The sequence below is a fragment of the Emys orbicularis genome, chromosome 1 (genome assembly GCF_028017835.1).
Source record: "Emys orbicularis isolate rEmyOrb1 chromosome 1, rEmyOrb1.hap1, whole genome shotgun sequence".
NCBI classification, from domain to species: Eukaryota; Metazoa; Chordata; order Testudines; family Emydidae; genus Emys; species Emys orbicularis.
In genome coordinates this window covers 268475654-268491835 of record NC_088683.1, presented here as the reverse complement: position 1 = coordinate 268491835, position 16182 = coordinate 268475654, and the positions used below count along the sequence as shown (strand labels likewise).

Here is a 16182-nt window from a genome sequence, read left to right as displayed (position 1 = left end):
TCAGAAAGGGCTGCATGGTAACGTACAACTGCACAATTATGTTTATAGCCTCTGAGGAGAAAGCAAAGCACAGTTGCAAGTGTGTTTAGGCTTGCTGGAGAACTACAGTGTAGGCAGGGAACTGTACAGTCTGGAAAAACCCTGGGTAGGAGGAAGAGAGAAATAGGTCTCAACCCTCAACCAAGAAAGGTGATGGTTGAGGAGCTGGCAGCCTAAATGTGTGCCTAACTGGACCATGAGGGTGAAACACAGGTGCAGTTGCTCTGAACTGTGATGCTGTGTTCCTATGATGTATTATCTCACTATAAAGTTAATAAAGTCTCATTTTCTCTTATTTTTCAGTTCATATGTTAAAGTGCTGCTAGGAGCAGCAGATTAGAAGTTCAGGTTGGATACCATAGGTAGACATTTGAAAGGCGATGCAGATCTTTACTACCTCATTGCTAGACAAAAGCCATGATAGTTAAAATTGTGTATGTTATTATCATGTTTGCTTTCTTGAAACTAATTTTTCTGAGCTACATTCACACTTTTAAAGCAGGAAATATATATATGAAATTAACTGGACCTGTTCTCTTGCATGAGAAATCCTGGGCCTAAAAAACCATGACCTATTTTTGTGAGGGATCCAAGCTAATCATTTGGTCAAATGTTTATCACAACCAGCACTGTAGAACCAAACAGCAGGACTTACTACTTGCTCACATGCTGAAGAAGCTTAATTAAAATATATCTAACTATTGCCAGTGAAGATGAGAAATTTCAATAGCTCAGACAAAATTACTCTTCAAAAGAGAACAGGTTTTGTGATTTAAAATCTCAAACTGGCCTGGAAGAATAAAATTAAAATGGGCTCAGTGGAAGTGCCTGGTTGGGGCAGTTTATTTGTGTTAAACTGTCTTTAGGGATATGCTGTCTCATGACATCCCAATATTAGGGGCTTTCTTATATATGCAGCTGTACCCCTCCCCCTGAAAAGTGTCCTGACTGTTCACACTCGCTCTCTGGTCACCCCAGTCTCACTGCCGGTTGTTAATTCGCAGCGGGGAGGACGCAGAGCCAGCATTGGGTGAGCGCTTTACAGAGCCAGGAAAATACAAACAACTAATTTCCCTACTCCAGCCTCTCACACGGAAACACCTGCGCCCAGGCAGCCTAATCGCTAACAAGCCAGGCAGGTTACAAGCGACCCCGAGAAAACGTCAGCTACTGCCGGCCGGCTCCCCCGCCCCCCCAGGGTGTGATCTGCACTCGCCCTCCCCCAAGGGCGGGCGATTCCTGTTTCTATAGTAACTGGGCGAGGAGGGGGTGTGACCCGGAAGTGGTCTCTCAGGCCCCCACCCCACCCTCGCTGAGGGAGGTCAGTGCAGGGTGACGTGTCTGAGCCGGAAAACCGGACGTCGCGGCTGCTGAGGGAGCTGAGCAGCGATGCCGTTGAGAGACCCGGTACAGGCCGCCAGGCGCCCCCTCCCCGCCCGGTCGCCGCGGCGTGTCCCCGCGGCCATGGGTCTCCCGCGGCGGCTGCTGCTGCCGGTGGCGCTGCTGGCGGCCTGCGCTCCCCGCGGCGGAGCCTTCTACCTGCCGGGCCTGGCGCCCGTCAACTTCTGCGTGGAGGGCAAGGGGACGGACGAGTGCAAGGTGAGCGGTGGGAAGCCCGGGCCTGGGTCGCGCCTCCGCCTGAGGGTAGGTCCGGCCTCGTCTGCGGCCCACGGTGGGGCTGAACGTGGTTCGCCGGCTGGGGCCATCGCTGGGCAGCGGGGGTCGCTCCCTTGGCCTTGCCCCCTGCCAAGCGGGGCGAGGATCCTGCGGGAAACCTGCCCGCCCCCCATCCGTGTTTGGGGTGGGGCTAGGGTTGCTACTTCTCCAGGATTGTCCGGGAGTCTCCAGGATTAAAGTTTAATCTTTAAATATTGTCATGTGATGAAATCTCCAGGAATTTGGCCAACCACAATTGGTAACCCTAGGCCGGGCTGAGGTGGCCCCTTGCCAGGTACTTCTCTTCCTTAAGGGGGGCCTGGATATGTGCTGGGGGACTCCTGTCAGGGCCCTTGGTGCCTCTGTGTCAGCCATATACAAGGTGGCAGTGCAGGTGGCATCTAACTTAGAGCTGGACTCCTTGGTAATTGCCCCTTCTTGGTAAGTGTTAATTATTACATTGCGGTTAAACTAAACAGTACAGCCTTTGAGATCTCCCCTCATTTCACTGCAGCTCCAGTGCTAGTGGAACTGGCTGTGCACTGTGAGCTCTCTGGGTGATTGATCCTGGCTACCCTAATGCTCCCGCTGTCAAATCTCTGCTGGGGCGTGAGATTTCCCCCCAAAGTTCCTGTGCTCCATGTCTTCTGTAGAATTTTTTCTCCCCTTAATGTGCTGTCTCCACTTCACAATTATTTCTTAGACACTAATGTTGTGCTTGGTGCTCTGCAAGACTGTCCTGGAGTTTGCAGGAATACATCCAACCAAAACAAGCAACCCTACCTAAGACGCTTACAATCAGGTGCAATGGGAGACAGCATTTTTACTGGCATGGATTAGTGGTTGGGCGTTGTAGTATTTGTGAAATAATAAGCATACCTATGCAATGATGCAATGCAAAAGATGTACCTGTCACCACAGTGATCACTTTGATTGCATTGAATGAGCTGCAGAATTTAATTTTTTAAATGAAACCATTTTATAGCTACTAGGAGTTCAGGGAAGGATGATTATGATGGGGGAATATGTGAACAGCTTATTTTTCCTTTTTAGCTGTATAAAGGTCAATGTTGTATTTCATATGTATAAAATGTGTGTGTATATGTATTTAAAGATTTTTAACTGTCAAATATTAACACCACAGTGGGGCTGTGATGGAAATGGTGGTACTATGATAAGAGTGAACAGATGGACTACTACTTTAGTGTATTATTCAGGAATATATTTTCAGTTCTGCCTGGTAGTTACTAATTTATAAGGGAATTATGGAACTCTTTTTTTTTAACCATTTTGTTTTTCTTGATTTGTTTTCTCCAGCTGTCCTACAGACTTGCAACAAAAATTAATGGCATGCTGTATTATTATTCGTTTAATTCTTTTATGCATTCCCTTCTAAACTAAATCTTAACAGAAGTTAGTAAGTTAAAGTGATAATATATAAATATATATATTTTTACTGGAACTTTCTAAAATACATATACCTGCTTTGTCTCTTCAGCTCTAACTTCATACTAACATCTGTTATCAGTGATCCTCTTTTTGTAAAATTTTTGTTTAACCTATGTAAAACTGTAGGGGGAGATTTATCTTTATTACAAGTTTATGCTGATATAATGAGCTGAAATTACACTGGTCTGTGTTCTGAGATTAGAATAAGCAGACTGAGGAACCAATATAGGCCTAACATAGGTTTAAGGTCCTGTATCTTACAAAGTCACAGGGTTGGAAACTACTGTTTCTTACTTGCTGGGGTCTTGGCTTTCTTATGGCATAAAGCACTAGTCCATAGCCCTGCAAGGTAGTAAGGCTGTTATTTACAACTGCAATTCTGATAAGCATCTTTTATGTCAAAAATGTACATTTATTTGAGCTGCTGAGAGTCAGTGGGTCAGGGAACAAACACATCCTAGCTGAAGTAACCTTGACATTCCAAAATAGAATATAAAATTAAATTCAAATGGACTGAATAATTATCACACAGGTGTAGTAATTTTATATTGTTGATATGCTGTAAAATACAAACCATTAATAACCAGTGCATAAGGTCTAACAGGTACTTCAGTATGTATCTTTTGTAGCATATCTGTAGTTGTCAAAATATGGTAGGTCCTCTAAATATGTTGTAAAGCAGGACTGTGCCATGAAGAGTTTGCCATCTAAGACCCAAAGCCTCTAAATAACTCTCTAGGTGGACCCCTTTGTCATAATGTGGAGCCCAGGCTCCATGCAATTCAGGGGTCTGACCACATGGAGTGATTTAGAAGATTGGGGTCAAAATCACTATTAAATGTTACCAGTCCAAACATAACCTACTTACCTATCAAAAAGATGAAATATTGCATACTTGATCTAAATAACCAATATGCACCCTAAGGACTTGGGGAAAGAATTCATGGCCCCCGAAGATTTCTTTGCTTCCCTGCAGAAAAATGACTTTCTGACAGGGAAGCAAAGGGAAGCTGCAAGAGCAGTCATGTACCACTCCCTAGCAGTGCAGGTACATCATTTCTGGCTCCAGGAGTAGCCGGCGGAGAGGTAAATCACCGCGGGGCTGGAGACACACCAGCCAGTGGCTCTTACCCTGAGCTGGGATCAGCTGCTAGTCCTGTCTGGGCTGGAAGCAGGAGAGGATGGGGCTTCCTCTTCCCCTGCAAGGAGTGGCTGAGGCTGTGTCAGACCCACCCTCAGAAACCTTCCCCAGCTGCAGGAAGCTCAGCATCCTCCCCTGCTTCCTGCCCCTATTGCGCCTCAGTTGTGGGGGGAGGGTTCACTGTATGGGGAGCTGCTCCCCCATCACCCAACCCCAAGGCATCTGGACCTCCCATACCCAGACACCTCTGTCAAGCCTCACCCAGTACATCCAGAATCCCCCTAGCCCTCCTTACCTGAACCTGCACCCAGACCACCCCCCATTGAGCTCCCTGCACTCAAACCACCACCCCCTGCCCCATCCTGAGCCCGTACACCCAGACCTCCATGCTGCTGACCCCCAAGTAGCTGCCTCCAGCCCACCAAGTCCCACACCCAGACCCCTCCGCTGAGCCCCAACCACCTTCACCTGGAAGCCCCTGCAGATCCCATTGCCCCTGCACCTGGAACCCCACAATGAGCCTCTGTGCATCCAGATCCCTCCAAACCAAGACCCCCAACTGAGCTGCCTGCACCCAGATAGTCCCACACAGAATCCTCTCATCCCACATCTGGATCCCCACACACTGAGCCCCTCCATACTTGGATCCTGCTTGGTTGAATCTGCCTGCCCCACACCTGGTGCGCCTGGCACAGAGGGGCAGGGACCCAGGGTGTTTCTGGGGCAGACCCAGGCCTTGTGCTGTGTCAAGGTCAGGTGCAGCCTCACAGCTGAGTCCATGTCTGGGGCGTGGCGGGGCTGCAGGGTGATCTCCCACCTTCATGGGAGCCAGTGGCCTGTGCTCACCACTGCCATGCTGGAGCCTCTGCATTTATTTATTGACAAATAAAACTTGCAGAATTTTAAAATATTGTTCGCAGAATTTTTGGCACAGAATGCCCTCAGAAGTAATTCTCCAGATGTGCTGCATTTGCAACACTATACTTGAAATTGCTAATAATTTTACTATAGATCTCTGTTAATACCCTACAGTAAAATTAGAACATCATCTTTCATTTAGTTTTATACACATTTCCCATTTGTTTATTCCCTTCATTCCATATTATATAAAAAAACCTACACTGAAAGCATGATAAGGTTGCAAAGTCAGCGACTAGCAAGTGCCAGAATTAAGGCTGTCTCCAACTTCAATTCTGCACCCTGTATGTTTACTTTATGATGCAGTCTTTAGTTACAGAATTGTTACTATTTTTTTCCTCACAGGACGACTGCTTCATTTAGTGAATGGATAGCTATTCAATATTTTTTTATTCTCCTCATTCAATGCCTGGTTCTAGGCCTAGTTTAATGCAAACCCTGCACTGAATACGAAATCATGAATTTCCTCTAAGATGTTTATCTGGTGCTGTCACCACACTGTGCTTCACAAACATTAATACATTTATCTTCCATGTGAGATTCGATTGGAGTATTGCCATTTTAGAGGTGGGAACTGAGGGTCAGCGAAATTAAGGTCAACATTGTCAAAAGTTGTCAGAGTAGCAGCCGTGTTAGTCTGTATCCGCAAAAAGAACGAGTACTTGAGGCACCTTAGAGACTGACAAATTTATTTGAGCATAAGCTTTCGTGGGCTACAGCCCACTTCATCGGATGCATGTAGTGGAAAATACAGTAGGAAGATGTGTGTGTATATATACACAGAGAACATGAAACAATGTGTGTTACCATACACACTATAAGGAGAGTGATCAGTTAAGGTGTCAAAAGTGTCTACTAATTTTGGGTGCCCAGCGTGAGACACCTAGGGCATGGTTTTTCAGAGTATTTAGCATTTTTATAGCACTGCATGTATTCAAGGCATAGCTCCAGTCGACTTCAGTTGGAGTTATGAGTGCTCGGCACTTGTGCATATCTAATGCTTGGTGTATCAAGGTGGGTACGCAGAAAATGAAGACCATGGAATTAGTGGCATCTGTGAACATTTTGGTTTGTGAGTTGCCCAACATCACATAGGACCTCTGCTTGTTGCAGGAATAGAATCCAGTTTTCCAAAGTGGCATTCAGCTTCCTTAACCAGGAGGCCATCCTTTCACTTACTGTATTCCCCTGCCTCATTCACTACACATCTTCCAACTTCTGCAAACAGCCTAGTTCACTATCCAACTATTCATTCCCAGAGGGTCATCTAATCTGTACGCTGAATGAGGCAGGGATACAGGCTGGATAGGTATGTGATTATGTAATAAGACTTCCCATACAAGGAAGTGGAATTAAGGGTGCACAGACAACCTTAATTTTGGCACTTCCTAACTTTTTTGAGTTCTTGACTTTGCAACCGCAATGTTCTTTTAACATAGTCTGTCTACATTGCCCCTCAGTTCAGACTACAGGGTGTGAATAGCAGTGTGCTGAAGTGCTACGCTGTAACTCTCTCCCGTGCGGAGGCTGCAAGTGCAAACATAAAGGTCCCTTGTTCACCCTAATGTAGTTGTGTTTGAAGAGGCGAAGTTCACATGGGGGATTTACATCTCAGCACTTTGGTATGTGCCCTTGTAATCTGAACTGTAGAACAGTGTAGACATACCTATAGTTTCTTGTTTGTGAATTTCCTAATTTAAAAAAAAAAATGAAGAAAAGAAATTCTGTGTTGTGAATACGCCGTTTGGGTCATTAGCAGGTTTCAGGTGTTCAGATCCACAGCATAGATCTCTAACTGGTAGCATTAGTAGGCTGCTATCATCTATGTGGACGAGCACTAGAGAGGAGATGTGACACACTTTGCCTGTGAACTTCACAGCTATTTGCTGACGGCAAAGAAATATTGAGACTCAAGTCTCCTGGGTTCAATTCTAGATTCTGTAGGGGGGAATGTGCTCTAGGGGCCACCCACCTTTCTGCTTCTACTCCTGTCTCTCCTCTTAACTATTTACCTCCCAGCTTCTGCCCATGCTCTCCCTTTATCTTTCTTTCCAGGTTTAAATTCTTGCCCCTTTGCATTCCAGTGTGGCTGCTTTCTCCTCATCTTCAATGCCTGGGTGCCAGCTGGGAGAGCATTCAGAGCATAGGGTAGAGCAGGGGTGGGCAAACTATGGCCCGTGGGCCGGATCCGGCCCGCCAGCCGTTTTAATCTGGCCCTCGAGCTCCTGCTGGGGAGCGGGGTCTGAGGCTTGCGCTCTGACGCTCAGATTGGGGGCCGTTCCATATGGCTCCCGGAAGCAGCGGCATGTCCCCACTCCGGCTCCTACACATAGGGGCAGCCAGGGAGCTCCGCATGCTGGGCCCCCCCCCCCCAGCACCGCCCCTGCATCTCCCATTGGCCAGGAACCTCGGCCAATGAGAGCTGCAGGGGCGGCGCCTGTGGACGGGGCAGCTCGCAGCAGAGGCGCCTGGCTGTACCTCCATGTAGGACCTGAATGGGGGACATGCCGCTACTTCTGGGAGCAGCTTGAGGTAAGTGTTGCCCGGAGCCTGCAGCCCTGAGCCTCCCCCCAGCCCTGATCCCCCTCCTGCCTTCAGTCCCAGCCTGGAGCACCCTCCTGCACCCCAAATCCCTCATCCCCAGAGCCTGCAACCCCAGCCGGAGCCCTCACCCCCCTCCCGCACTCCACCCTCCCCTGCCGCAGCCCGGAACCCCCTCCTGCACCCTGAACTCCTCATTTCAGGCCCCACCCCAGAGTCCATACCCCCAACCAGAGCCCTCACCCCCTCCTGCACCCCAACTCCAATTTCATGAGCATTCATGGCCCGCCATACAATTTCTATACCCAGATGTGGCCCTTGGGCCAAAAAGTTTGCCCACCCCTGGGGTAGAGTCTCTTTGGCATATGTGAAGTCTGCTCAGTGTGTAGGAGCTGTGAGGGGATGGAGCATGGTCAGTACAGATGGAATCTTCAGAGAATTTAGCTGCCACATTCTAACAAACCTTTACGGAGTGTGTGTGATCTGTGATTCTCATCTTCCCCCCCCCCCCCCTCCCCCCCCCCCCCCCCCCCATCCTCCAGCGGCTTCTAGCTTGGCCAAACTTGGGGGAGTTTTTATGGGAATGGCAAAAGGTGTAGTCCTCCTACCAAATTTGATGTTCCTGCTTGCAAGCAGCTTTTCAGTGAAATTTTTGTAAGAATTTCTTTAACATGGGCAAAACAATGTACTTTTTCTGTGCCACATTTTTGGAAATGTCTGGTGTTACGTTGAAACTTTAAACAAACAAACAGGAAAAACAAAGTCCCAATCTCTGCCTCTTGCAGACACCTGGAATGGAAATTTTTAGCTCAAATGGTTAGTTTGGCAAAGTTTTAGAAGTACACCTCTACCCCGATATAACGCGACCTGATATAACACAAATTCGGATATAACGCGGTAAAGCAGCGCTCCGGGGCTGCGGGGTTGCGCACTCCGGTGGATTAAAGCAAGTTCGATATAACGCAGTTTCACCTATAATGCGGTAAGATTTTTTGGCTCCCGAGGACAGCGTTATATCGAGGTAGAGGTGTACCTGAAAACAGGGTCTTATAATGCAAAGTGTTGGGCAGCCTTAGCTATGGGCAGTGCTTCTAGGTCAGTCTATAATGATACATGTTCTTTTAAGGGTTTATTCAGCAAAAGTTGTCTTTATGTTCGCAAATTTTATTTCTTCCTGTATGTTTAATGTAATTTGTTAGTGAGATTGGTTTAACTAAGCAGTTAAATCAACGTGTATTTGTCATTCTAATTCAGAGGTACCATTCTTGATCATGATTTTTTGCTCCCTTGAACTTTGTGTAGTCACAGCTGTGCAGAGTGGATATGAAATGCTGTCTTTCTGTGATATCGGTGTGTTTTACATCCACTTTGGGCAAGTGTAATTAAATACAAGGTGCAAGGTAACTTTTTTTTGTAACTTTGATGATGGTCATTAAACTCAACCCCAAGTCATACCTAGTGACATAATTTAGTGTAACTTTGCTAATTGTCTCTTAACTTTTTCAGTCTGTGATAGAGCTGTTTGTGAACAGGCTTGACTCTGTGGAATCTGTTCTTCCCTATGAATATACTGCGTAAGTGTACTAAAGTTTGTTATGTGTAACTTCATTTGCCAGCTCTTGCAAAAGGCAGTCTCTGGATGGTTTTCTGAAAACGTTGTGAATAGAGATCTAATTTCTAGCATTTCTCCAGTGCATAGAAACCATTTATTCTGTTGAACAGGTTCCATTTGCGACTGTTTTGTAACCTAAACTATATTTGTGAATACCGTTAATTAGAAAAGAATTTTTACTTTCTAGTGCTAGTAGTCATTCTGTAGGTCAAAGCACTGCTGCTGTCTTGATTAGCCTGCAGCCAGATGAGTTAAAATTGTAGTGACAAATGATGTGGGCTGGGGATAGCCACAATTATTTTAACGAAGTATTAACTTTAAACACTTCCCTGCTATGTATCTTACTAGTACAGGATGGAAAATGTGTGCAAACTGTGTTAATGCCATCACTTCAAAGAATGCTGCAGTGATTATTATCGAAGGGGTTAAGTGTTAGTTATCTTTGCATTTTAATGGATGCAAATATGGTGCATTGTGATTCAGCCATGGCAATTCTGGGAATTTCCCAGCTAAATCCAGTGGTCAATAAAAGCATAATAACTTCGATTTTAATTGGTTACCATGTGCCAGATATATATATCCATATATATATTTTCAAGTAGCAGTCCAGTGTGGTCCTTTCTTAAAGCCGTTATAGATTTCTAAATGTGTAGATTTCATAAATTCCTGGTTAAAATCCTAATGTGTACACTGACCTTCCAGTGCATTTAAGGAAATGTATTATAAAAGTATCTGTGTTTTAATTTAAACTGAATTCTGAAATATTTGAAAGAGGCATTTTTAAAATCACAGGTGTTGATTTTACTCCTAGAGTTGCTCAGATTTTGGTAAGAAATCACTGAATTCTGACCAAAAAAAAAAAAAAATTTGCAGGTGTTTGTCTTAGATTTGGCTGGCTGGGAAAATTAGTCTGGTTTTGTACTATGTTTACATTTCAATCCTTGATTAAAGCATGCATATTCTCTAATTTAGGTTTGATTTTTGCCAAGCAGCAGATGAGAAACGTCCATCTGAAAATCTTGGTCAAGTATTGTTTGGAGAAAGAATAGAACCATCACCATATAAGGTTTGTGCTCTGCTAAAGGGTTTTCTGCAAGATAAAACAGAAAATTTGAAAGTCAATAAATTAAACAATTGTTCCTGATTTAAAGATAGAAATTTGTGAACATAAGCATGTATTTTAATTCTTGGTTATCAGTCAGATTTTTGGATGGTTCTCTTTCAGAATGTGGTTTTTTTTTTTATTTTATTTTTTTATTTTTATTTTTTTTTTAAATAGCATCATGTGAAAGAAGGTATAAAATGTCTAGGGTGTAGATAAAATTGTATATGCGGGGATCTGTGTGTGACACAATTCCGTAGCTGTGGTATTCATTCTTTGTGTTCCTGAATCTGTATAATTAAATTTTTTAGCCCTTATGGTTGTAGAGAGAATCTTGATAACTTGAATCAAGTGTAAACTGAAGAGATGTTGTCTTCCTGTATTTTCAGAGAGCCTGACACAATAGCTCTGAGGGATGTGAACGGTTCTGTTAATCTCTGGCAGGATATTGTGGATGCCACTTTTGTTGAGCTGCAGAATTTGGCAAATATCTGAGAGATCCCGAGTTCAGGCTTTTTTTTTTTTTTTTTTTAAGAATTTGACATTTTGTTGAAAGGTCTCCTTTTCCTGCTGGGACCTGCCTGCATCTGACTTTTGCTCTCCAGCTTTCCTCAAAGGAGGCACTGTTTGAATTACAGTGAATGCTCTTGCATTGTTTCATGGAGCTAGGCATTTGGGGGTCAGGAACCCAGAGCAGGAGTCCTGCTTGCAGCTGTAGAGTGGATAAACTATCAGTGTAGGTTCTGACCTACTTGGTCAACATTGCCACTGCTCACATCCATGGAACATTAAATAAAAAGTCTAAAATCATTGATGAAAACAGTCAACGAATCTTACATCAATGTATATTTTTCAGTATTGAGGGTGTGTGTCTGTCTCTGCAAGGAAGGTAGGAATAGAATATATTATTGCAAGGGAGTCCAGGGATTCTTACTGTAGAGTACACAAAACCCTGATTGTTATATTTTTAAAATAGTATGTGACGATAAACAGACATACAAAATACCAGGGTGATAGGGTTGTCCGCTTGTGGGTTAACCACATAATTATAATATGTTAAGTTTTTATGGGATATATTTTGTTTAGTATAATTTTAGTATAGAACAATACAGATTCTGTTGAAAGACTATTCAACTCAAATCCTGTCTCATTTTCTTAGTTTACGTTTAAGAAGGAAGAGAAATGTAAATCTGTTTGCACAAAAGTGTATGACACAAAAAAAACAGAGGACAAGCAAAAACTGGACTTTTTGAAAAAAAGCATGTTATTGAACTATCAACATCATTGGTAAGTTAATTTTTATTTTTTTAAGATTTAAGATTAAATTGGTTAATTTAGTATATTTGTATTAATGACTATTGTAAAATGATGGTACAAATTCAGCACTTCATGTTAACTGGTGGAAATCGGAATTCTTTTGGTCTGTTCTCGTGCAGGGGTGGGGAATTAATGTCATGTTACTTCTACATGCTACTTCCTCTGCTTTTATTGAAACATGCCACTCATAAATAGAATAGCTCAGCTGTAAAGCTTATGGTTCTCACTGTACTTTCTGTCTGAAGTCTTCATGCTAAAACAGCGTGATTGTTAGATATGATTACAGGGGAGTCGCATCTTACATGGGGTTCTAAAGTCAGGGCGTAAGGCGAAAATTGCGTATAGTCAAAATTACCCTTGAAAATCCCTTAAATTGCCCATAAAGTACCGTATACTGTACATGTTTTCAACTCTGTACAGTAATATGTATAATGTATACAGTAATGTACAGCATATAATAAAGAGTACATATGCAAAATATAATTTTACAATATTTTTAATTACATGAGAGAGAGAGAGAGAGAGAGAGAGAGACGGAAGACTGAAAAAATAAAAAAGGAAAACAGTAAACCTAACCACTCACCATTCATCCTGGATATTCTTGCTAGTCGACGACAACGATAATGGTGATATGACGACTATGACAATGGTGATGTGACAATGATGATTAGTACACCATCTGTATGATGAACGATGAGACGATGAAGATGGGTGCTGTACACACTCCGATGATTAGTCTTCCTCTTCCCCTTACAACACTTTTGGGGGTTGTCAGGGCTTGATGTTGATCCAGGAGACGGAGGTGACAGAGAGCTTGGGTGACAGAGAGCGAGTCGTAGACGAAGTGGTTGGCTCTGGTTCAGTTCGAGAAGTTGATTGCGTAGGCTCGTCTGCTGCTGGTTGTTTTTTCTTGAAAAACATGGTGATCGGCAACTGTCGCTGTTGTCTCTTGAGCTGCTCAAACATTTCTTGATGTGGTCTCAAATCGTCCATAAAATCACATGTAGTATTGAGGCCTCGTTCCATAGAGGGATCGTATTCAGAAATTAAATCATTCAAGTGTTTCGCTGCTTGGAACACTTCAGCAAATTTATGAAGATTCCAACTTGCTGGCTCTTCCTGTTCGTCATCGTCAACTTCGTCTTCTGTAGACAATTTTATCATTTCCTCTAACTCTTTGTTAGTCAATGTTTCTCTATGGTCCTCAATTAATTCTTCAATTTCTTCCTCAAAGATGTCAACGAAGCCATCACCACCCACTTACCTGGCCACCTGAACAATGCATTTCACTTCTTGGTCAATGGTCGGGAAACCTTTAAAATCATTCACACATTCTTTCCATAGATTTCGCCAACATGCATTGACTGTTTCAGGCTTGATTGCATCCATTGCCTGTTTAATATAAGTGATGCAATCGGCAATGTTGAAGGACTTCCAACACTCCATCACATTAAGATTGGGATCAGCATCCATAGCGCGACGTATCCGTGAGAACGTAAGCCTCGTGTACGTGGCCTTGAAACAGCGAATCACGCCTTGGTCGAGAGGATGGAGGTGGTATTGGGGGGGGGGGGGGGGAGAAAGACGACTTCAACGTCGTTATGCGCAAACCGGTGTGCTTCAGGGTGGCCAGGAGCATTGTCTACGATCAGCAACACTTTAAAGTCAAGTCCTTTCTCTTCAAGGTACCGCTTGACCTCTGGAATGAAACACTTATTTCATGAATGAAACAATCCAGAAATAATGCTGCCGTCACCCAAGCCTTTTTATTTGATTGCCAGAACACAGGCAGGAGATTTTTGTTCTTGCCTTTTGGGACATGGGGGATTTGCAGCCCTGTAGGGCAAACCCGGCTTTATTAAATGCCCAGCCGCATGGTCTTTAGCTGCTTTGAAGCCAGGGGCTTGTCTTTCTGATTTCGAAGTGTAAATGCGGTTGGGCATTTTTTCCAGAATAGCCCAGTCTCCTCAACATTAAAAACTTGTTCCAGAAGAGAGCCCTTTTCTTCTATGATTTTCTTTAATTGTTCTGGGTAGGCTTTTGCTGCCTCTTCATTGGCAGATGCAGCTTCACCAGTAGTTTGCATGTTTTTGAGATTGAAGTGGTTCCTAAAACTGTTAAGCCAACCTTGGCTGGCTTTGAATTCCTTCTCATCAGAAGGCTGTCCCTCTTCGGCGGGAGGTTTGAACAGCGCGTAGAGGCTAAGAGCCTTTTCTTGCAACGTGTTGCCATCGATAGGCACACCTTTACGGTTCATGTCTTTCAGCCGTAAGTTTAATGCTTTTTCAGTCTTGACAAAAGTCTTATCACGCACCTGGCTCATCACCTTAGCAGTTATTGGAGCACTTGATGCCACGGCTTGATGAATTTCTCTCTCTCGAATCTTGATGGCACGGATGCTAGATTCGTTGTGGTCATATTTACGCGCCACGTTGGAGACAGACATACCGTCTCTCAATAAGTCCAACACAGCCAGTTTTTCCTCCACCGTTGGAACAGATCGCTGTTCCTTCGGTTGAGCACCAGATGAAGTAGTTGGCTTGCGTTTAGGGGCCATGTTGTACGAAAAATACGTATCTTTAAACACTAGAATCACACTCAGCGCAGCGAGATGCTCACACTATGAGAGGCACGCGGGAACTGAGACCGACTGAGGGAACAGCAGATTCACGTCTCCCATCTCACGCTCACTCCGGGGCATACGCTCATTGAGTGGAATGGTGGGTGCGAAGAGGGGGTGGGGGGAATTTGGGATATGCAGGGCTGCGGCGGCCAGAGAAAGAGGTGACTTTCCCCAACTCCAGGGTTATGGCTGCCAGGGAGAGAGAGCCCTCCTTCCCAGCCTCAGCTCTGGCTGCAGTGGTGGGGGAGAGACCCTCCTCTTTCCCAGCCCCAGCTCGGGGGATGCTGCGGGGGTAGAGAGAGGGCACAGCCATCACATTAGAAAGGTAAGATTACTGATATTAAAATATGAGTTTTGTGCTTTTATTTGTAGAACAAAAAATATTTATTAACATTTTTTATATAGCACTTTTATCCAAAGCGCTTTACAATAGTTAGCTAACGGTACAAACAACATTTGGAAAGATCATTAAGTGGTCCGCCGAGACCCTTAGCAATTTTCAAGTGGTCCGCAAAAAAAAAAGTTTGAGAACCACTGCTTTAATGACAGGAAACATGTACAGCCAGTAAAAGTTAAGTGACAAACGGCCTATGAAAATTACAGATTTATCTTTATATTCTATATTTTGGAGGGGGAAGAGGGGGATCTCTGACTTGGGACAATCACATAGTCTATGTAGCCAGTTGTTGCACCCTTCCATTCCCTGTGTTTATCTATTTTTCTCCTTGTGTGTATTTCCACAGGATCTTAAATGATAGGACCACGATCCTAATGAAGGCCTCTTGGTGCAACTGTAATAATAATGAAACCCTATGCATTGCAGCTATCAAAACCCCTTTTTTCTTTACAGTGAATAGGAAAGAGTACACTATAAAAGTAGTGCATGAACCTAATGGTTAAGACTACGATTTAGTTTCAGAGGTAGCGGAAGTCACGGAATCCATGACTTCCAGCGACCTCCATGATTTCAACGGTGGGGAGCTGTGGGGGCCACCAGAGGTGGCAGGGGAACCCCTGAGCTGTGGGGGCCACCAGAGGTGGCAGGGGAACCCCTGAGCTGTGGGGGCCGTCAAAGGTGGCAGGGGAACCCCTGAGCTGTGGGGGCCGTCAAAGGTGGTGGGGGAACCCCTGCACAGCTGCCCCGCCTCTGGTGGTGTGGGGATCCGGAGATCCCCATTTTGTCCTGAATATTTTTAGTAAAAATCACAGACAGGTCATGGCTTCTGTGAAATTTTCTTTTTTGCCTGACCTGTCTCTGATTTTTACAAATCAGATCAGACACAAAATCTTAGCCTTGCTAATGATTACATATTGCTTACCTGGGTTCAACAGTGCCTCCCAGACTCGGAGATCCTTGTCTTGAGGAGCTTATAACTTACATGGACATATTAACAAAAGGGCAGATAGTGTCAAGAGTAAATGTTACAGCTGTGATAGTAAGCATGTTTCTTGTTTCTTTATTATTGTATCTTTTTTTTTTCTTTTTCTTTTTTTTTTTTAAGGCTGAATCCAACTCTTAATGAAGTGAACCAGAGTCTTTCTTCTGTGTTCATGGGAACTGGGTAGGGCCCCTGTAGGGATGGAATAGGACTTACAGAAGTTAGCTTTTAGGCAATATTTGAAAAAAAGAATAGGTCCGAACATGGTGGACCAAGTCAAGGATGGGGTGCCACATGCTAGTGCAAATGAACTAGGAAGCATACATAAACTGTGAAAGACAAATTAATTTTATGAAGACTGAAATTTTACATTTTTAAAGTAAGAGTACCAAGTGCCAAGTAAAA

The 16182-nt window shown here is 44.1% G+C and overlaps 1 protein-coding gene across 1 annotated transcript in view; it reads left to right on the top strand.

Moving 5' to 3' along the window:
- Window positions 1–1428: 1428 nt before the first annotated feature.
- The window catches only part of TM9SF2 (transmembrane 9 superfamily member 2), a 63127-nt gene continuing 48373 nt past the window's right edge, over window positions 1429–16182 (top strand). Inside the window, exons 1-4 of the mRNA XM_065409486.1 lie at window positions 1429–1638; window positions 9251–9318; window positions 10329–10422; window positions 11618–11745. Coding sequence (XP_065265558.1) covers window positions 1429–1638; window positions 9251–9318; window positions 10329–10422; window positions 11618–11745 — 500 coding nt within the window. The remainder of the gene's footprint in view (window positions 1639–9250; window positions 9319–10328; window positions 10423–11617; window positions 11746–16182) is intronic.